Raw genomic sequence first — 22753 nt, 5'->3', positions numbered from 1 at the left:
TTATACCAACTATCGAGCCTTGGAAATAATTTAGAATAATATTTTAAAGCTTGAAACTATTTTTCGGAATTTTTAAATCATTTTTAAGTAATTATATCTAATTAAATAATTAATTAAAATCAATTAATAATTAATTAAATCAATTAATCAATTAATTTCCAAATTAATTGACCAATTAATCGATTAACAATTAACTGAAATTAATTAACTAATTAATTCAGATTTATTTCTGAATTAAAAATAATTTTTCATAATTAAAATACTAATTTTTAGAATTTTAAGAAATTAAAAATGAATTTTTATAATAAAATTAAATAGGAAATATGATTTTTAAACATTTTTAAAACAGGAATCCAATTTTTGCAAAGTCTGGAAACCTGGGGGACCAAACTTCATCGTTTTCAAAAGTACAGGGACCAAACTGCAATTTTGCAGTTCCAGTCCCCGGAAAAGTCGGGGGTGGCCGGAGAACTCACCTCCGGCATCCTCCCACCACCATCACCTCCAGAATTAAACTACACAACACCAGAAACCTATATCTGCAATCAAAATTCATCAATAACCCCAGACTTGGCCGGAATTTGATCAAGAAACTCGCCGGTTTCCGGCGGGTTCGACGTAAACTTCAAAACACAACTCCCTTCTCTACAGACCTCGTTGATTCATGAAACTTGTACGACTAGATTGCAAATTTCACAGAGAATACAATACACTATACCACAACATCAATCTATTTCAGAATAAGAAACCCCCAAATTTCAAATTGAGAACATTCATACGGGTTATAAACCCTAATTTTAAAATTTGAAAATCAAACTCAAATTTGAACATCTTATTGAACTCCAAATCAGACATATAATATATCAAAATCATCAGGAAAATAAGCTCTATAACATGCAATCATCAAATCATACAAACAATCATCCGAACAAAAATTCATATTTTTAATAAATTTAATTCGAAAATAAATAAATTTTCAAAAAATAAACCTTTGATTCTGTAGTGAAACAAAGCTCAGAATCTGATAGAACACTTCAAATCCTTCGTTTTGTTACTCAAGCTTTGAAAACAGAGATCGGTAACGCCTTCGTTTTGCTGTTTGATTCTTAGAACAGTTTATGTAATTAGGTTTTTTTTTCTCTGAAAATTATAGAATTAACTATCTGCAAATGATTTTGATACGAAATAAAATACGGAAAAAGGCTATTTACAATCACGGAAAATTAGTATCCCGTTGGATCATTCCGGATATAAAATGGTACGTTTATTTATAAAAACTGATCCAAACGGTATCGGTTTTCGGGATAATTATCCAAATCAGTACAATTTGTACTGCGGTCTTGGTCTCAGCGCCTGGTTACACGTACTACGAAGTGATAATTGGGATAGTTTATTAAAAAGCTCCCGTTTATCGAAAATACGGGTTTTATTGATTTACCGAAACGAATATTGTATCGAAAATGTTGTGCCGGGACCCGCGCAGAACAAACTGTACGCCGGATCGAAAAAGTCGAAACATGGAACATGCTCGGAATATTACAATTAGGTTAGGAAGGAGTTCTCGGAAGAGTTTCGGGTTCCAAAAATGTAACAACGGATGACGTCGATTGGTTCCCGTTTTTATAAAATAGATTTTAAATACTCGGAAAAAGATTTTATAAATTTCATATGATCCTTACAAATCCATAAATCAACATAAAAATAATTAGGAAGATATGACAATTATCTATGTTTTATTTTGGACATATAAAAATTAAAATACTTAATTAATATTATTTTTTTGAATATCCAAATACAGATAATATATAACAATTAACTCACAGAATAGATACTGAACACACATAATAATTATTTAATAGCAAAATAATTACACGATATATTCCGGATATTACATCCTTCCCCCTTAAAAGGATTCTATCCTCAAAATCTCCTAAGAAAACAAATGAGGGTACTTTTCTCTCATATCACTTTCTAACTCCCAGGTTGACTCTTCAACCTTTGGGTTTCTCCACAATACTCTTACTAACTTTACCACTTTATTTCTCAATACTTTCCCTCTCTCCTCTAGAATCTCTATCGGACTCTCTACATATGACAAATCTGCCTGAAGCTCTATTGGCTCATATTCTATTACATGCCTAGAGTCTGGATTATATTTCTTGAGCATCGATACGTGAAAAACATTGTGAATGTGCTCCATGTGCGGTGGTAACGCCAACTCATAAGCTACTTTGCCAACGCGCTTTAAAATCTCAAAAGGTCCGATATATCTTGGGCTTAGCTTCCCTTTCTTTCCAAACCTCGTTAGTCCTTTCCATGGTGATATTTTCAGTAATACCAAGCTTCCTTTTTTCAAATTCCATGTCTTTCCTTGACTGATCTGCATATTTCCTCTGACGATCTTGTGCGGCTACCAATCTCTTCTGGATAATTTCAACAATTTCCTTTATCTGCTGTACCAGTTTAGGTCCAAGTATCTTGCGTTCTCCTACTTCATCCCAATATATTGGAGATCTACATTTGCGTCCATAAAGGGCTTCATAGGGTGGCATCCCAATGCTGGCGTGATAACTGTTATTATAAGCAAACTCTACCAGGGGTAAATGCTCGTCCCAACTTCCTTTGAAATCAATAGCACAAACACGTAACATGTCCTCGATTGTCTGGATCGTTCTTTCACTTTGGCCATCCGTCTGGGGGTGATAGGCCGTACTCATTTTCAGTCTTGTTCCCAAACATTTTTGAAAACTCTTCCAAAATCTTGAATTAAACCTTGGATCTCGATCAGATACAATAGAAACAGGAACCCCATGAAGAACTACAATTTCTTTCAGGTACATATGGACCAACTTGTCGAGCGAAAATCTTTCATTTATATGCAGAAAATGAGCTGACTTGGTAAGTCTATCCACTATAACCCAAATGGCATCATGATTAGCCCTTGTCCTTGGTAATCCAACTATGAAATCCATGGCAATACGTTCCCATTTCCACTCTGGAATCTCCAATGGCTGTAACAATCCACTTGGTCTCTAATGCTCTGCTTTAACTCTCTGACAGGTATAACATTTGCTAATCCATTCCGCAATTTCCCTCTTCATATCTGGCCACCAATAATTCTTCTTTAAATCTCTGTACATTTTGGTACTCCCTGGATGGATGGAATACCTTGAATTATGTGCCTCCTGTAAAATTTCATTTTTCAGCTCCGTCACTGGTGGAATCCAAATTCTAGATGAAAACCTCAGAATACCTTGATCATCCTTTTGCGTGCATAACTCTTCACCTACCAAACGATTTATATCTTGATCCATTACATCTTCCTGACATTTCTTTATTTTCTCAAATAATTCTGGTTGGAAAGTCATACTGTATACTTTCGCTTCCTTAGGCTTGCAAACTTTAATCTCCAATTCCAATTTCTGAAATTCCTTATATATGTCTTCAGGTACTGATAACACATTCAACCTTTCCTTCCGACTCAATGCGTCTGCTACCATGTTCACTTTACCGGGATGATAATTAATCGAGCAATCATAGTCTTTTATCAACTCTAACCATCTCCTTTGTCTCATATTAAGTTCCTTCTGTGTGAATATGTACTTTAAGCTTTTGTGATCCGTGAAAATCTCGCACTTTTCTCCATACAAATAATGTCTCCAAATCTTCAAAGCGAAAACTATGGCTGCTAGCTCTAAATCATGAGTATGATACTTCTGTTTGTGTGGTTTCAATTGCCTTGATGCATACGCAATCACCTTTTCGTGCTGCATTAGAACACATCCTAATCCTTTGTGAGAAGCATCACTATAAATTACGAAATTCCCTTGATCATCTGGAAGTGACAAAATAAGTGTCGTGATCAATCGTCGCTTCAATTCCTAAAAACTTTCCTCGCATTTGTCGTTCCATATAAACTTCTCATTCTTTCGTGTAAGCTTTGTTAATGGTGTGGCAATCCTCGAGAAATTTTGAACAAATCGACGATAATATCCCGCCAATCCTAAGAAACTTCTTACCTCGGTGGATGTTTTCGGTCTCTCCCAATTCGTAATTGCCTCGATCTTTGCCGGGTCCACTTTGATCCCTTCATTACTAACTATGTGCCCTAAGAACTGAACTTCCTGTAGCCAAAACTCACACTTCGAGAATTTAGCATATAACTTCTTTTTCCTTAAAATCTCCAAAGCCGTTCTCACATGTTCCGCATGATCCTCTTCCATCTTTGAATAGATTAAAATATCATCTATAAACACAATAACAAACTTATCCAAATACTCCTTAAAAATTCTGTTCATCAGGTCCATAAATGCTGTCGGGGCATTGGTCAACCCAAAAGACATCACTAAAAACTCGTAATGTCCATACCTTGTTCTGAAAGCTGTCTTTGGTATATCTTCTGGCTTGATCTTTATTTGATGATATCCTGATCTTAAATCAATTTTGGAGAAATACTTGGCTCCCTTCAACTGGTCGAACAGATCGTCAATTCTGGGTAACGGATACTTGTTCTTGATTGTCAGCTTGTTGAGCTCCCTATAGTCGATGCACAGTCTCATGCTTCCATCTTTCTTCTTGACAAATAATACCGGTGCGCCCCACGGGGACACACTGGGTCTGATTACTCCTTTTTCTAACAGCTCTTGCAATTTCTTCTCTAGCTCTTTCATCTCAACAGGCGCCATTCTGTACGGGGCCTTGGATACTGGTTCTGTTCCAGGTGCTAAGTCGATCGCAAATTCAATTTCTCTATCTGGAGGAAGTCCTGGTAACTTGTCGGGAAATACGTCTAAAAATTCATTCACAACTGGAATATCTTCAAGTTTTGTTGGTTCTTGACTTCTGTCAATCATATATGCCATAAAATGCTCACATCCTTGTCGTAGTAACTTCTTGGCTTGAATCATCGTTAAAAACTTCTTTACTTATTTTTGACCCTTGAACGTTATTATCCTTTCGTCAGGCGTCTTCACCATTACCTTCTTATTTCGACAATCTATCTGGGCATCGTGCTTAGATAACCAATCCATCCCTAATATAACGTCAAATTCTCCTAACTTAAATGGTATCAAATCTACACAAAACTTACTACCAGAAATCTCAATCTCACAATTCCCATAAACTTGATTAACAGATACACGTTCTTGATTTGCTAATTCCACAGTCATTATTTCATTTAAACACTCAACTGGACAATTTAACTTACTAACAAAATCTTGTGAAACAAACGATCGAGTTGCTCCCGAATCCATTAACACTTTGGCACATAAAGAATTCACATTAAGCGTACCTGCCACGACATCCGTATCTTGGATCGCATCCTTCACTGACATGTCAAAAACTCTAGCCCTTGGAGTCTCATTCACTGCTGGGGTAGATCCCATAATCCTTAATGCATTACTGACTGGGGCTGATGTCTTGCAATCCCTGGCCATATGTCATGGCTTTCCACATTTAAAGCATGTAAATCCAATGGCTGGAACCTTTACTGCTGGATTCCGGATAGGCTGATCCTTACTTGCTGGTTCTCTTGCTGGCTGATTTCGGCACTCCCTCGAATAGTGCCCTTTCTGGTTGCATTTGAAACATACCACATTCAACTTATTACAAACTCCTCCATGCTTCTTTTCACATACTTGACAATCTGGAAAAGTTATTCTCAACTGATTTGGCTGATTTGTATTAACTGGACCGTTGCTCTGGCCTCCGTCTCCTGCATTCTGTTTCCTGAAATTAAAATTTCTCCCTGGCTGAAACTTGCCCTTCTTAAAATTTGGAAACTTCCCTGGTTGTGACTGACCCTCACTTCCCTCAACTTTCCTTTTTCTTGCTTTCTTTCTCCTTCTGGAACATCTCACTCTCTGTCTCTGCGATCATAGCCTTTTGTACTATTCCTGCCTAGGTATCCAATTCAAAAATGGCTACCTTCCCTCTGATCCAGGGTTTCAAACCTTGCTGGAATCTTTTAGCCTTCTTCCTGTCAGTATCCACATACGACGGTACATACCTTGACAATTCCTCAAATTTACCCTCATAATCTGTTACCGACATGTTCCGTTGCTTTAATTCTAAAGCTTCAGCTCCATTTGATCCTGAACAAACTGAGGAAAATACTTTTCTAAAAACAATTCCTTAAACCTTTCCCAAGTAATAACATCTGTACCTTCCAATGTCTTCACCATCTCCCACCAATAGGTGGCTTCATTCTTCAGATAGTAACTTGCAAACTCAACCTTCTGTTCCTCCTTTACTTTCACTAAGGCAAATGCCTTCTCTATTTCCTTTAACCACACATTTGCTTCAATTGGCTCTAAGGAACCCTTGAATTCTGGTGGGTTTACTGCCTGAAAAGTTTTGAAAGTTATCTGGGGGTTGGTCTGCCTTTGTTGTTGTTGTGCCAGGTGAACTGTTTGTTGGGCCAAGATTTGAAGAATCTGGGCTATTGCTGGGTCTATGGGTCCTGGGTTCACATTTGGGTTTATATCATCTTGGTTGTTATTGTTGCTGGTTTCTTCATTCTGGGTGTTGGTGCAGGTATTTCTTCTGGGAGGCATTTTCTGTAAAGAATCAAACAACTTATTCAGCTTTTGAATCAAATCTTTGTATAAAAGAAAAGTTTTGTAAAACAGAGGTATCTCTTTTTGAAAACAGTTGTAACTAAGTAAATTGCATGCTTCTTTACAGAATATAAACAGTCATGGAAAAGAGGGTACATGGTATCACAGGGGTATAACTGGTGCAATAGATAAGGTAAGGTAAAACATGTGCAATAAAGTAAATGACAGTGCTGGAAAGGAAAAAAGTACAGATATATAGAGATCAAAAGTTTTAGGTAGTACAAGCGTAAAGACGCTTCGGAAGTAAAAGCAAAAGGGTACAACAACCTACCCACTAGTCATCATAGCTAGTCTATAAAGACAACTCAAAAGTCTACTGATACACACTACACACTACTGTACATACTACATAACCATAACAACACTGCTCAGCATCTCCATCTCTAAATCTCTGGCTCATGGCAAATCTGGACCTCCAATCTCCTCAAGCTCCTCTAGAACCCACTTATCCCACTCTACTAAGAAATCAGGAGTGATGTCCTCATGTGTAGCCTCAGCAATCCTCACAGCAGCTGCTCTACGAAACGCCTGGAGCCTCTCCCTAAGTCGCCTCTCACCACTCCCCATCTCTCTGGTACGCATGATATGCAATAACTCCTGGATCTGACCCTGTAGGAATCGCTGCTCCATAAGGCAAGCCTCAAACTGATGATATGGGACAGGATAGGAAGAGAACTGGAAAGGTACTCCTGTGACTGAATGACTAGTAAAGCCTGAATCAGCAGGTGGGGGTCCTCTGACAGGTGGCCTCATGCCTGGAGGTGGAATAGCCTGCAGTGGTACGGGCTGCAACACAGGTGGAGGTAGTATAGCCAATATTGGTGGAACAACAAGACGTGGATCCGAAGACGGCATTCCAACTGAAGGCTCTGAGTGATCAACTGATACGGGAATAAAAGAGTCGGCCATCGCTGCTATCTAAAATCATATCGCAATATCAGAATCTCGAACCATAACGTGAATTACACTAATACCTGATATACCGAAGCACTCAACCTCTCGACATTCTATCTTTCTATTCCTTACTTCTAATCCTAACCCTCTACCCATTCCCGTCAACCTAGGCTTGTGTCAGTGACTTATAATCTGTAGCTCTGATACCACACATGTGGCGCCCTCCAAACCCGGGTCAGAAGTTTGGGGTCCACATACACATACACACACCTTATTTATAACCTGCTTATAATAATAATCAAGATAACACTAATATGCAGTGACCCTATTTACCAACTACCACGGATCACAACAGGTTAAAGTATGCACACAAGCCACACATCTACTTATATTACATACCGTTCAAATCCCAATCATTCAAACTCAAACTGAGTATTAAACTTTATTACAAACTTTTACAGACTTAAATTATTCCAAAAGAAGCCTACTAGCTCGGCTTTCTCAACCTGAACCCCTAGCTCTCGCGCTGGACTGGGGATCCTCGTTACCAACGGGTTTCTTTTTAACTGGAAAGAATATAAACAATATTGCACAAATGAGCTAACTAGCTCAGCAAGTCACAATGACAAAACTGAGAATAATGATCATCAAGAGAACATGATTATGATATCAAGTGAACAATGGATTATGATTTAGAATTGGATATTATACTTTTAATTTAAAAACCAAGGTTAGGCTGCTGATCAGTCACGCACTAACCCCGAGCAAGGCACACAACATTGCTCTAACTACTGGATCTAAGGCACACATTGGCCTAACTTGACCATTATATGGTCTGACCACGAATCTGGTCCACAATTTTATAAAAACAATCCAATTCTAACATACTAACAGAATAAGCAATAATAAACAATAACCAGAATCATTAACAACAATGAGTGTTTAACAATGAAAGGGTTTCAATCCTTGTAAGGATCAATAAGGTAATTTCAAAGCTTGGATACTGGGTAATGAAAGAATTGGATAACAAAGGAATCAATATTTCAGGGTTTCAAGGATTTGGTCTTTCAAAGCATAAGATATCATGGATTGAGTATATAAGTAATTCAGTTCAGCGTTTGGTATTCAGTTTGTATGTATTTGTGGAGTAGTATCGTAGATTCGTGGTTCGTGTTTGGGTATACAACAATCAATGGTCTAGAAAGAATCAGGTTACGGCTCAAGATCAATAACTGGAATCAGGGTTTAGGTTTCTGTGCTTCAAAGCACTTACAATATCACAGGATTATCAAGTACTACAATATCTCGAGAAAGTTCAGAACACTTGCCTGGTACTAGCTTACTATTCTGCACTCGCTTCTAATCACAATCGTCTTACTCCTCAACTACCTGTTTCCCTTTCCTACGCCTTGCCTCTTCTGCTCACATATCATAAGCATCTATCAATAATCGACTCATAGAGTTCTATTCAACACATACTTCTATCTACCCTTCGTTTTACCCAAATCCGATTAACGGATTGAAAGTTATGCAATAATCAAGTAAACACCGAATATATAGACTGATATAAATCAACAAGTCACATATAGCACATAATACATCACGTAATCAATGATATATTGTTTATAAAGAAGTCTCGGGTCATAAATAGGCTTTAGGGTATTTAAAATGATTTTTAAAACATTTTTCGGAATTAAAACGGGTCGTTGGATCAATTTCGGGTTAATAAACAGGGCTCGGTTGGCCAATTCTGGCTCCGAAACAATTTTATACTAATTATCGAGCCTTGGAAATAATTTAGAATAATATTTTAAAGCTCGAAACTATTTTTCGGGATTTTTAAATCATTTTTAAGTAATTATATCTAATTAAATAATTAATTAAAATCAATTAATAATTAATTAAATCAATTAATCAATTAATTTCCAAATTAATTGACCAATTAATCAATTAAAAATTAACTGAAATTAATTAACTAATTAATTCATATTTATTTCTGAATTAAAAATAATTTTCGGAATTAAAATACTAATTTTTAGAATTTTCAGAAATTAAAAACGAATTTTTGTAATAAAAATAAATAGGAAATATGAGTTTTAAACATTTTTAAAACAGGAATCCAATTTTTGCAAAGTCTGGAAACCTGGGGAACCAAACTTCATCGTTTTCAAAAGTACAAGGACCAAACTGCAATTTTGCAGTTCCAGTCGCCGGAAAAGTCGGGGGTGGCCGGAGAACTCACCTCTGGCATCCTCCCACCACCATCACCTCCAGAATTAAACTACACAACACCAGGAACCTATATCTGCAATCAAAATTCATCAATAACCCCAGACTTGGCCGGAATTTGATCAAGAAACTCGCCGGTTTCCGGCGGGTTCGACGTAAACTTCAAAACACAACTCCCTTCTCTACAGACCTCGTTGATTCATGAAACTTGTACGACTAGATTGCAAATTTCGCAGAGAATACAATACACTATACCACAACATCAATCTATTTCAGAATAAGAAACCCCCAAATTTGAATTAAGAACATTCATACGGGTTATAAACCCTAATTTTAAAATTCGAAAATCAAAGTCAAATTTGAACATGTTATTGAACTCCAAATCAGACATATAATATATCAAAATCATCAGGAAAACAAGCTCTACAACATGCAATCATCAAATCATACAAACAATCATCCGAACAAAAATTCATATTTTTAATAAATTTAATTCGAAAATAAATAAATTTTCAGAAAATAAACCTTTGATTCTGCACTGAAACAAAGCTCAGAATCTGATAGAACACTTCAAATCCTTCGTTTTGGTTACTCGAGCTTTGAAAACAGAGATCGGTAACGCCTTCGTTTTGCTGTTTGATTCTTAGAACAGTTTATGTAATTAGGTTTTTTTTTCTCTGAAAATTATAGAATTAACTATCTGCAAATGATTTTGATACGAAATAAAATACGGAAAAAGGCTATTTATAATTACGGAAAATTAGTATCCCGTTGGATCATTTCGGATATAAAACGGTACGTTTATTTATAAAAACTGATCCAAACGGTATCGGTTTTCGGGATAATTATCCAAATCAGTACAATTTGTATTGCGGTCTTGGTCTCAGCGCCTAGTTACGTGTACTACGAAGTGATAATTAGGATAGTTTAATAAAAAGCTCCCGTTTATCGAAAATACGGGTTTTATTGATTTACCGAAATGAATATTGTATCGAAAATGTTGCGCCGGGACCCGCGCAGAACAAACCGTACGCCGGATCGAAAAATTCGAAACAAAGAATATGCTCGGAATATTACAATTAGGTTAGGAAGGAGTTCTCGGAAGAGTTTCGGGTTCCAAAAACGTAACAACGGATGACGTCGATTGGTTCCCGTTTCTATAAAATAGATTTTAAATACTCGGAAAAAGATTTTATAAATTTCATATGATCCTTATAAATCCATAAATCAACATAAAAATAATTAGGAAGATATGACAATTATCTATGTTTTATTTTGGACATATAAAAATTAAAATACTCAAGTAATATTATTTTTTTGAATATCCAAATACATATAACATTTAACAATTAACTCACAGAATAGATACTGAACACACATAATAATTATTTAATAGCAAAATAATTACACGATATATCCCGGATATTACAATGTCGCAATTGGGAAAGATTCTATTGGTAGTAACTCTTTCTTGATTTGCTACTTCTATAATCAAATTAGGTTCGAGATGGTACGCAACACACTTTAATCTATCAATAAAACTTTCAGCAATAAAGGATCTAGTTGCTCCAGAATCCATTAACACTTTAACTTCTACTAAGTTTATAATAAGCATACCTCCACCTCCTTCACAACATCTTTCATAGTCATGCTGAATGTTCTTGCCCTTGGCTGGGCTGCTGGTGATGCTGGGGGTTGTGGTCCAGTAATCCTAAGCACATTCGCCTTATGAACAGGCTCCTTATAGTTTCTTGCCATATGGCCTACCTTTCCACTTCCGCTTCCCTGCTCCACTTGGGCATTTTGTTGAATAGTGTCCTTTTTTGTTGCACTTAAATCATGTCACGTTCAACTTGTTGCACCTCCCCGGGTGTCGTTTCTACAAACCTTGCATTCCTGGACCCGAGGTCTATTATCCTTTACTGTTTGTCCCGTCTTCTGGAAATGATTCTTTTGATTTCCGTTTTCGGGCTTAAACTTTTGAAACTTCTGGTTTTAACCTCCACCATTCTTTCCAAACTTCCCTCTAAACTTAAAACTTCCTTGATCTGATTTTGATTCCTCAAACTTTCTCTTCTTTTCTTCAATTTCCCCCTTAGTTACTTCTTTCTCTCCTTCTATAATCATCACTTTCTGAACTAACGCAACATAATTCCTTATTTCAAGAAGAGCCACCTGACTTCGAATCCCTGTTTTTAGTCCTTCCTGAAATCTTTTGGCCTTTTTTGCTTTGGTATTCACATACTCGGGCGCGAATCTTGATAACTCCAAAAAAATTACTTCATATTCAGCCAGGGTCATATCTTCCTGTCTAAGATTCAAAAACCTCATTTCCAACCGGTGTTGCATATAACTTGGCAAGTACTTCTCTAAGAACATCTCTATAAACTTTTCCCAGGTTATAACTTTTCCTTCGAGCAACGCCTTAGAAGATTCCCGCCAATAACTACCCTCATCCTTAAGATAATAACTCGCGTACTGCACCTTCTTGTCATCCTTAACTTCTGCTAACTCAAAAGCCTTCTCCATTTCTATCAACCAAGACTGAGCTTTAATCGGATCTGGAAATCCTACAAACTCTGGGGGATGTACGGACTGAAATTGCTTAAAATTACCAACTTTAGGGGTTGATGGTTGTTGCAAAAGTTAAAAAAGTCGGTTCATCATAGGAGTATCTTGGTTTTGTTCTTAACCTTGGGTTTGAGTTTCTTCTTCTTGGTGATTTGGTGAAGTGGCCATTTCTTACAAACCCGATTGAGCAATTACTTAGCAATACGATAGCATGACATACATGATAATAAAATCCTTTTTCGAAATGGTTTTGCGGGTTTTAATCTTTACCCAATTTGCTCATGCAATCCTATAAATACATAATTCGCTCATTGATTAGGGTTCTCACATGGCATAAGGTATATTATCTCAAAACTGTCCCAAGCCTACTGGCGCTGAAAAGAAAAAGAAAAACAACATCAACAACAACTACAGGCTCCACCGGATGTCCCGCCTGATCATCACCATCTAACTATCCAAGATCTCTCTCAACATAGATAACATCCAGCGAATGATCTTCTGTACCCTACGGGCCTCAAAATCTGCATCAGTAATGGACGTTCCCTCATCCAAATTTCCTCCGAGAAACCTGCTCCACCATCTGAATACGAACCCTTCACCCATCCTCCAATACTGACGTCTGCTGCCTAGACTCACGGGCCAGTCTATCCACCAATACTCCCAACTCAGGAATACGGGAGTACACAAAATCTCGATTCTGGGCTATCTTGCTTCCAATCTGGGTAGGTACAGTCCTAGCAGGAATAGTAGGCTCTCTCATGGGATGGAATATCTGGAATGGGTCTCAGGGGAGACACATGCATAGGGGCCTCACTGCTCTCTGATGGATCCTCCTTAGGGTCTGAGCTAACATACAAGGGCTCTACTGAAGGGGGTGGAATAGAGTCCACTGGGGAACCAGGAAAACTATGCTCTGAATCTGAATCGCTACCACTACTAGGATCCTAAGATAAAACACAAAACATCAACCAAAAACAACATTAGGGTTAAATAAAACTTCATTCCTGACTCACACTCTCACTCTAGTTGCTACCTTGGCCTATTCACTTTACTTAGACTATACCTAATAGTCTAACTCAACTCTATCTGAGTCGAACACCCTCACGATATATATATACCCAAAATAATTTTTTATCCTAACTTGTCTCAGGGACTAGATTCTATAGCTCTGATACCAACTTGTGACTCCCTCAATCTCAGGTTTAGGAATTGAGGACCCACATACCATTAAACTAAAATAACTACAGAAGATATAATAAACCCCGATTAAGACTAACAAGATCTAAACAGGATTAAGTATCAGGATTAAGTATGAGACAAGATTATAACTACCAACCAGAATAAATATATTACAACCCAAAATAATAATAATAAATTGAAATTTATTCGATTCCGACATGGAACCGACAGATAACCCATTGTATCTAAACCAACTAGAAAATCCCTTCCAACTATCTCGCTTGCTCACACACACATCAACTACCTACTCTGGCATCTGGAAACCTACGACACGGTAGGGACCACCAAGAACGCTCTTGCGAGCGGTGCGCCTAAGTCTTGCCATCTTCTTTCTTAACTGCCATGGTTAGATCAAAGCAGATATATGAGCAAAGAAGCTCAGCAATAAACTATATAAACAGTTCTATTATTTAATACCTTTTAGCAATAACAGTATCTGTGGTATTCTACTTTAAAAATTCTAGGTGGCAAATTTCTGTCACTGGCTATGTAAAGGTTGTGAAGAAATATTTGGGCTTTCAGGAATCAAGGCTCAAGATAGGGTGAAAGACGATATTCATCACAAATCATTAGTAGGACTTTAAAGTGTTCCTCAACCGAAGGAAACTATAAATTAAACTTTAAAACTTATCATCAATGTAAAGTAACAGGGTTCATAACATTACAACAAAAATGAAGACTCAAGTTGTTCCATTACATTTTACTTCATTTTTAAAGAATAAGGAGCAAACTGCTCGAAGAATGTAAACATTTCATCTTTATAGAATATAAGGGAACCCTTGATTGGAATATCTATCTTTTAATTATAATATAGGTGATCAGCCCGTACCGACCTCCATCTGGTAGTTATGGTACCTATGGCATTATAGCCTTATATTGGACTAGCCCCGCTAGCCTCTTACGTCTCTATCCAATTCATCAGGATTTTCTTTTGGAAAAACTTTATGTTGAAAGAAGTAAAGGAGTTGACTAAATCCATTTTAACATTACCAAGAATATGAAATCATTTGGACACATTCAAGTCAAAAATCATTCTTAAGTTCAATTCAAGATTCGAAAGAAGTGAACGAATCAAAAGTTAACAAAAGTCAATTCCAAGGACCTTGATCAAATGATAAACATGATACACTAGCTTGGGAATCAGAATAGTTCTAACGATCAATACATGACAAGGTATATAGATTATCAAAAAATCTAGGTTTATCAAACTATTACATGAGAAAGTTCATAAGGTATTCTTTGGAACAAGGAATCATAGGTTTATCGAGGAACAAGAGTAAAGTTTTAAGCAATAGAAACAATAGGGTTATTATTAAAGTTCGTACGGGAATTGATAACAAGGTGTCAAGGAAACAAAAATAGGGTTTCTCGGAATCCAATAATAGGTTCATCATAAGGTTTGATAGAGCATTATAACAATTTCTACTTTATCATGGCATAAAAATATCCTCTATATTATCAAATCAAAGAGAAGGAAGAGTTACTTGCCTTAAATCATTTTCCTGCTTAACGGGAGTCGGGCTACTGCCACCCAAGATCACTTTTCTTTCCTAGCCTGAATGCCTCCGCTATCCAAATCTACAATTCAAACAGAAATCCCTAATTAGCAACTTATTCGATACTCGACATTTCTCAGAATGTCTAATGATTACCCCTTATCGCAATAACCCTTAAAGCATATACTCGACCATATTCACATAACACGTATTACGATATACTCATATACTCCAAATTTACAAGTAATTATCGAATCACATAGTACGACTCAATGATATCACGTAGCATATTATACCTTAATACTCCAAACCCTAATTATACAACCTTATATCCAAACGACTCATTTTTCCTTTTAATCCATAAAATTTGAACCAAGAAAACCCAACATTTCATACTAATCTAAAATGCAACCATTTATCCTCACATGCATAACTCCAAATCAACATCCAAGCTTAACTATGACTTAAATTCAATAAATAAGTTCAGTATTATCTATTTATCACCAAGTTTCAAATCAAACAAGTCTTTTAATCAATTTCTTCCCTAAAATTAATGGACCATTCAGCATTAACCAAATAAAATAACATGCACAACCCACAAGCAATATGCAAATATAATTTTATCACTTAAACTCCATTTAAATCCATTTTAGCAAGAATAACCTTCTAAAAATCACTTCCTTTTAAATAAACCAAACCCGAACTTGAATTTAAACAAAATCTCACATGCATGCTTCAATTTTTACTTTTAACCCACAATTCAATCTAATTACAATTTTTCAACAACTTTTCTCAACTTAATCAATCAAATTTTCAAACTAAACTTTAAGAAAAACAAGAACAAATTCGATCGTTAAAGAAACTACACATGCAAGATTAAAATTGAGGTTAAGGACTTATAGGGCTTAGTTATGACATCACATCCCACCACCGGTTCACCGGAGTTCATCACCGGTGGGGATGGCTCACGGTGGTGACCTCATTCGAGGGTATCCAACCAAAACCACCAATTTTTAAAGGAAAAATGCAGCAATCATCACATGCAACACTTATTCATCACATAGATGAGATGATTCAAGTTGAAAATCAAAGGGAATCAAGAACTCGGGCTCTCGGCCCGAACACCAAACATAAAAACACACACAAAACCCACACAAGCAAGCATTTACACACACACTCATATATATATATATATCATATGGGATTCAAATATGGGACGGGTGTGAAGTTTTAATGGTGGATTCAAAGAAAACGAGAGGGAGAAAGAGAGCTACCGGAGAGAGAGTGGGGAGAGTTCGAAAGAGACGAGAGGGATGTGAGAAAAAAGAGAGAAGGCCGGGATGAAGAAAAGAAAAAAAAGAGGGGGAAAAGTGTGTATATATACACTCAGGGGCATTTCAGTAATTAGCACAATCCACTTTCTTTTTTTCCTTTTTTTCTATTTACAAAACATAATGAAATAACATAATTTCTCTCTACACGAATTATAAATAATTAAACTTTTATTTTTATAAAATAGAACATTGAAATGCCTCTTCTCTTATAGTTTTAAATAAATTTTTGAGTGAGTAAATAATTTGCTATGGACTTTAAACATGAATCCGAATAATAGAATTTAAACCTTATAAAATCATTCTTAAATGTCAGACTACTCACATAAATTCAACTTATATTTTTGCAAAAATCCCTTGATATATTTTGAAGATGATGAAGAAAATTCCATACTTTATTCACATTCCTTTGATTTTATCAAAATGTTCAAAGATCACTAAATCCTTTGCAAATCCTTTTATAATTATTTAAAATCCCAAACAACTCAGATTCGAATATGCACATAGCACACAACATACAGACACATAGAATCATCAAGTAATATCTCTCATACACATTTCCAAATATTTTAATCCCTTTATAACACGGGTCATGTTCAATTTGACGACCCGATGACACAGCTTAACCTTTTAGATGACTCATCAAACTGGAACGAGTTACTTTACGTTCCCAATTACTAATATACAATAACGATAATTAACCAAAAAAATCAATTAGCCTTTTATCTATTCACATAATCCACAATTACAACACAAAACCATACTTATTCACTTAATTATGTCACGAAATTCCCAGTCGTTACAATGTTGGGTAATGAATACAACACAGAGGGGGGGGGTGAATGCGTTTTAAACAATTTTAATGGATTTTTGAACTGTTATGAATGGTAAACAAAGTAATATGTCTTGTAGAGATAATATGCTTTAACAGGAATAATAAAACATGCACATGAATACACTATCTTTCAAAACTCAATTTTATATAAAAATCAAGCTAGTGTTTTTCTACAAATTTCTGGGTTCTTGATATGTTAAGAACTCAGCTTCTCTCTTGAGAGTTACAAAAAATTTTAGATCTATTTGTTACTACTAAAACAAAGCATCTAACGTTTACTTTATAGAACAGTAAACACTGGTTTTACACAGCATGCAATCACATGTACTAAATCCAACTTTAAGTTAACTAAAACTTTCTATTTCTGGCTTAGTGTATCTTTGCAAATCGTGTATGTCAGTGACTTTACTTTGTCAATTAATCTTGGCCTTTGATCTTGTACTCTTCAAGCTAAATTTTGTAGACTTTTCAAATCAGTGATTAATTTATTTGTTGATTGATAATCTTGGATATTTAATTGATCTGCACTTTGTACTTTGAGTTTTACTTCGAGATCTCCAGTTTGTTATATAGAGAACTAGACATCTCGATAAGTATAATGCCTTATCGATATCTCTTATTACTCTATAGCTGTTGTGACTTATCGAAGTCTTTGAGTTCTCTATAAGATAATTTGGATTTTCGAGGTCTCTAATCTTCATGTCTTCATTTTGGCTTATTGATATCTCTGAGTTCTCTAGTGAAGAAATGACTTGTCGATATCTTAGAGATCTCTCGTGATAATTTGGCTTGTCGATATCCCAGAGATCTCTAGTGATAATTTGACTTATCGATATCTCAGAGATCTCTAGTGAAGAAATGATTTGTCGATATCTCCAATCTTCATGTATTCAAATTGGCTTGTCGATATTTGTAAGACTTCTCTATAAGCTTTTCTTGACTTCTCGATAAGTCATTTGAGAGTTCTCGAATGACTTCTCTATAACACTTAATCTGTGACTTGTAGATTTCTTGACTTAGAATGTTTTTCCCAAAACAGATTTATTCAACTCCAAGCTTCTTCACACTTTGTCTGAGGCATGATCTTCATGATCTTCTTCCAGAGTTTATTCTTAGGCTTGAGACTATTTACAGAAAAATATTCCAGTCTAATCTATTTTCATTTTTACAGAATTAAGTGATACAATACAAAATGCAAACTTAGATTATCATATAACTTACTTAGGGCTGTCAATTTGACTTAGTCTTGTTATAGTACAGGCATGTCTTGCATAACAATCTCCCCCAATTTGTGAAAAGATTGTTTATCACAAATTCATGCCTGTTAACAAGACTAACCCCAAGCTACAATGAACAAATAAACTTTACATACAAATTGACATAAATATAACATTCGTACATTAGGTGATTTTTTGAGTTTAACAGATACACACATCAGACAAATGTCTCATCTCCAATTTCTTCTCTAATGAGGTCCTTTAAGTATACAAGAATTTCTATTTCCTATATGATTGGTGTCCCTCTTAAAGATTCAAAAATTTGAGTTTGTCATGTATTGATTTACTACTCAGTAAATCAATCCTAAATCTTGAGAATGTGCCAGTTTTGACATTTAGAAATTTTCCATCCTTGGTAACTCTGCTCATTCCTTTTGCCTTGAGATCTTCAGATTTTTGAATGTACATTTCTATCTCCTCATCATACTTTCTCTTCCTCTCCTCACTTTGAGCTTTATTTCTTACTCTTCTTTCTTTTCTTTCTACCAACCATTCAGCCAAAACAGATCTCCATGCTTTAGTTGCAGTATCCTTATGCTTCAGTAAGCTTATCACTCTCTTGATTTATGTGGGTGAAAAGGTGTCTATTAAGTTGCTGCCAAGAAATGTGAAGGACCCATCCTGATAGGAGATTCTTACTTCCCTTATCGTTACAACCCAAACTCTGACCATTTCTTTAGCTAATTGTTGAAAGTAGTCTTCATCTGAGATGCACCAGTTTAGAGGTAGAAAATCACTTTGATTATAACAATTCCAGATGGCCCTCTCAGTAACTTGAATTTTCTTAGGTTTTCTCCCAACATACTTGTAGTGGATTTTGGTTAATGGCTTAACAGAAGGTAGGTTTGAGATTTTCCTGAGAAATATCTTGCTTGAGGTGACTGGAATTTTCATAAAGGTGTTAACAGTTTGTTTGTACAAGTATTTTGGCTTTGAGGTTTGAGGTGGTTTAGTATTTGAGTTTGTGGGTTTAGAGGGTTGAGCTTGGTTAATTTGGATTGGTAGGGATTATTTTTGTGGTTCTGAGCCATCTTGCCTTTTCTTCCATCTCCTTTCATCCCTTTTCTTCCTCTAATCTTCCTTCTTCTTTTCATCTCCTTTCTTCTCCTTTTCTTTATTTCCAGTTGCTCTAGAAAATTGACTTGAATTTGAGCCAGAAGGTTTTTGCTCATTATGCTTCTTCTCATCATCATCCTTGTCATCTTTTAAATTGAATTGAGTGGTTGGCAACATGGTGTCAACATTTAGTAGATACTTGTCCAAGGTCCTTATCATTTCCATATTTTCAGCCTTCTTGTTCTTTTGTACTTTAGATCAGATTGAATAGTCATGATCAGCTTCATATTTGATCTGACATAATTTTTGGGAACAGTAAGCTGTTTACATTATTTGGTTCTTGAACAGATGTAGGCCACCCCTTTATTTGGATATAGATAGGCTTCAAGAAAAGCTGTTATCTGTGCATTTTTAAGCTCATGAAGAAGCTGAGTGTCCTCTGTGATGATTACATGTACTTTGTTAATCACAACATCTAGCTCAGATGCCCTTAGAGTTCTAAGATTTGAAAGAGATACTTGAAGGCATCTATCCACACCACCATCATTAATATTGACAACAATCCTCTTCTGCAAGTAGTTTTCAACATTCACAACCACTTCCCTGATGGAGTTGATAGTCTTGGCCAATGCTCATTTGTATGTGATGTAGTTGTTTTGAAGAGACATCCTCGGGACTGCAAAAAGTTCACTAAATTCTTGATCTTGATTTGGTCCTTCTGCAGCCTTGATGAGTTTGTCTTTTCCATCTGAAAATTATTAAGTTTGTGAAGAACTTTGACCATGTTGAATTGATGTAACAGGCTCCTTAGATTTAGATTTACTAGCATCCTTGGATTATTGAATCCTAGCTTCAATCTCCCCCTTACTCTTGGGAACAGGAATGAGTAAGGGAGATGGTAATTCTCGCCTCACAGACTCAGGAAGTGCAGGAAATGGAAAATTGAGCTTCCATATGATGGCTCCCAAAGTAATAAAATTCTGCATTTATAAGTGCTTGTGGGAGTCCACTAATGCTTGAATGTCTTCCTGTTGACTTTGCACCAGTATAGTGAGAGCATGTACTTGAGCTGTGAGGTTGTTATTCGAGGATTGCAGAGTTAAGATTTGACCTTGAAGAGCTTGAATTTGGAGATTTGTAGATGTGGAAGTAGGTGGTTGAGAGCTTGAAGCCATTGAGGATCCAAAAGTTTCTTCTACAGCTTATTTGATACCCTCCATGAGCAGTGCAGAGGGCTCATATCTGCTTTAGTGAAGCTGGTTCAACTTGATCTTTGTGTCATTTGAGCTTTTTATTTGTTGTTGAACCACCTCATGGAGAGCAATGAAAGACTGCCTGAGATTTTTGACATCTTTTTCCACGGAAGTCAGATCAAACATTTCCATTTAGTTAGCAAAATGTTTAAACTTTGAGGTGATCTTGACTTCAGAAGGTATGATCTCATCCATCTTCTCTCTCACCAGCTTCCTTACCTTGTCTTAATGACCAGCTAGCTTTAGTTCCAGAGCTTTACCAAATAGGTGAAAACCTTTGAGTTGAGCTTTATAAACTTCAGTAACTGCATCATAGATATCTTGTGGAGTCAAGGCCTTGGCATTACTTCCCAGAATGGTGACATTTTCATCTCTAAACCTAGCCAAGACCCGATCCATCTCCAAAGCAAAATCCTTAGACAACCAAGCATATACATTTCCATTTTGCTCAGCTTCATTACCAATTTTCTCCTTCTGCTTGTCAACTTCTTCATTGTATGTTAGCAGGATGGCTTGATAGTCCTGGTTGCTCATATCTGAAGTAAGTAGATGTTGTGAAATGTTGGCTAGTCCAAAAATCTGCTCAACAAGAAGATCATCTACAGTTGTAGGTTGAGAGTCAGTTGTCTACATCCATTGTGAAATGAGGTGTGGTTCTTGAGGTTGAGAAGTTAAAGGTGGATTTCTTGGATGTGAGGGTGACAAGATAACAGAACCACCTATGACAGGAGTCACAGTTTGACTAACAGTTTGCACTGTGTTTATGACAGGTTGTTGTCCTCTACTTGTGGTGGGAAACTCCAATTGAATTGGAGGGGATTTGGTTGGGTTACTATCATGTGCACCAGCCTCAAACCCTTGTGCTTCTTGCAAAGCACTGTCACATGAATGTGATGTTCTTGCCTCTCCCATAACAGGGTCATTGGAAATTGTACTCCCAACTTCAATTGTTAGAGAAATTTCAGCTAGGGCTTTGAGGGGAGTTGTTCCTGTGACATGAACCTCCAATTGAATTGGAGAGGATTTAGATAGCTCCCCCTCAAGAGTACTATCTTCAAACCTTACAGCCTGTGAAGGTTGATTTGCACATGAAGGTGCATTTGTGATCACCATGGATCTTCAATAAAAACTGATGAATCCCCTATGTTTATGATGGTGTCATCAAGGTCTACCCCAGCTAGTAGCCTCTCACCATCTAAATTTGGTGTCTAGGTGATGAGCAAGGTTTATTGAACCAAGTCACTTGAGTAAGGTTGTACCTGAGAATTAGATTCAGGTGCTGTGTAGGAAGTAGAAATTTTAGAGATAAGAATTTGAATTTCAGTGTTGAGTGTTGGCAGCTCCACCAGAATAGATGAGGGAGCTTCAAGAGATGTGTTCTTCTTGTGTGTGTCATCCTTATTTCTCCTCGCATACACTTGAATTTGTTCAAGTGATGGTTGTGCAGACTCTTTACAGGGTGCATTTGGGCTAATGCTCTTTTCAATAGAGACATCCTTTTGAGAGGGTGCCTCTAGAATCTCCTTTTGTCCCTTGTTTACAACTGCATCCTTTTGAGAGGATGAAGAGGTTGCTTGAGTGGTCAACTCTAAGTTTTTAGCCTTCTTTGTTTTTTTGACCAAGGGTGACTCTATTGGTGTTTGTTCCTCACCACATTATAATTGGTATGTTTGCCTGCTTTCTCTTCTTTCTTTTTACTCACTTCACCCTTTTGGGAGGATGAAGGGTTGGTTTTCTAGCTGCTATTGGTATAGAAGAAAGGGTTTCAGCATTGGAAGGTCCCTGTTGGTGTTCTTGTGTTTGTACTTCCACAGGTTCAAGGACCATTGTTGTACTAGATTGAACATTTGTCCTCATGTCAGGCATACGGTAAGGATAAGTCCTAAATTTTTCCAACATGAATGGAGTTAATTTAAGACCCACATGTACCTTATTCTTTGTAAATAGTGATTCAA

At 36.4% G+C, this 22753-nt stretch overlaps 1 protein-coding gene across 1 annotated transcript; it reads right to left on the bottom strand.

The window, feature by feature from the left end:
• Nucleotides 1-11735: 11735 nt before the first annotated feature.
• Nucleotides 11736-12269, bottom strand: LOC141719202 (uncharacterized). Its single transcript, XM_074521584.1, has one exon. It carries the CDS (start codon nucleotides 12267-12269, stop codon nucleotides 11736-11738), a length of 534 nt encoding a protein of 177 aa, XP_074377685.1.
• Nucleotides 12270-22753: the final 10484 nt, after the last annotated feature.

Source organism: Apium graveolens, chromosome 4 (assembly GCF_009905375.1).
Source record: "Apium graveolens cultivar Ventura chromosome 4, ASM990537v1, whole genome shotgun sequence".
NCBI classification, from domain to species: domain Eukaryota; kingdom Viridiplantae; phylum Streptophyta; class Magnoliopsida; order Apiales; family Apiaceae; genus Apium; species Apium graveolens.
This window is presented reverse-complemented; position numbering and strand designations above follow the sequence as displayed.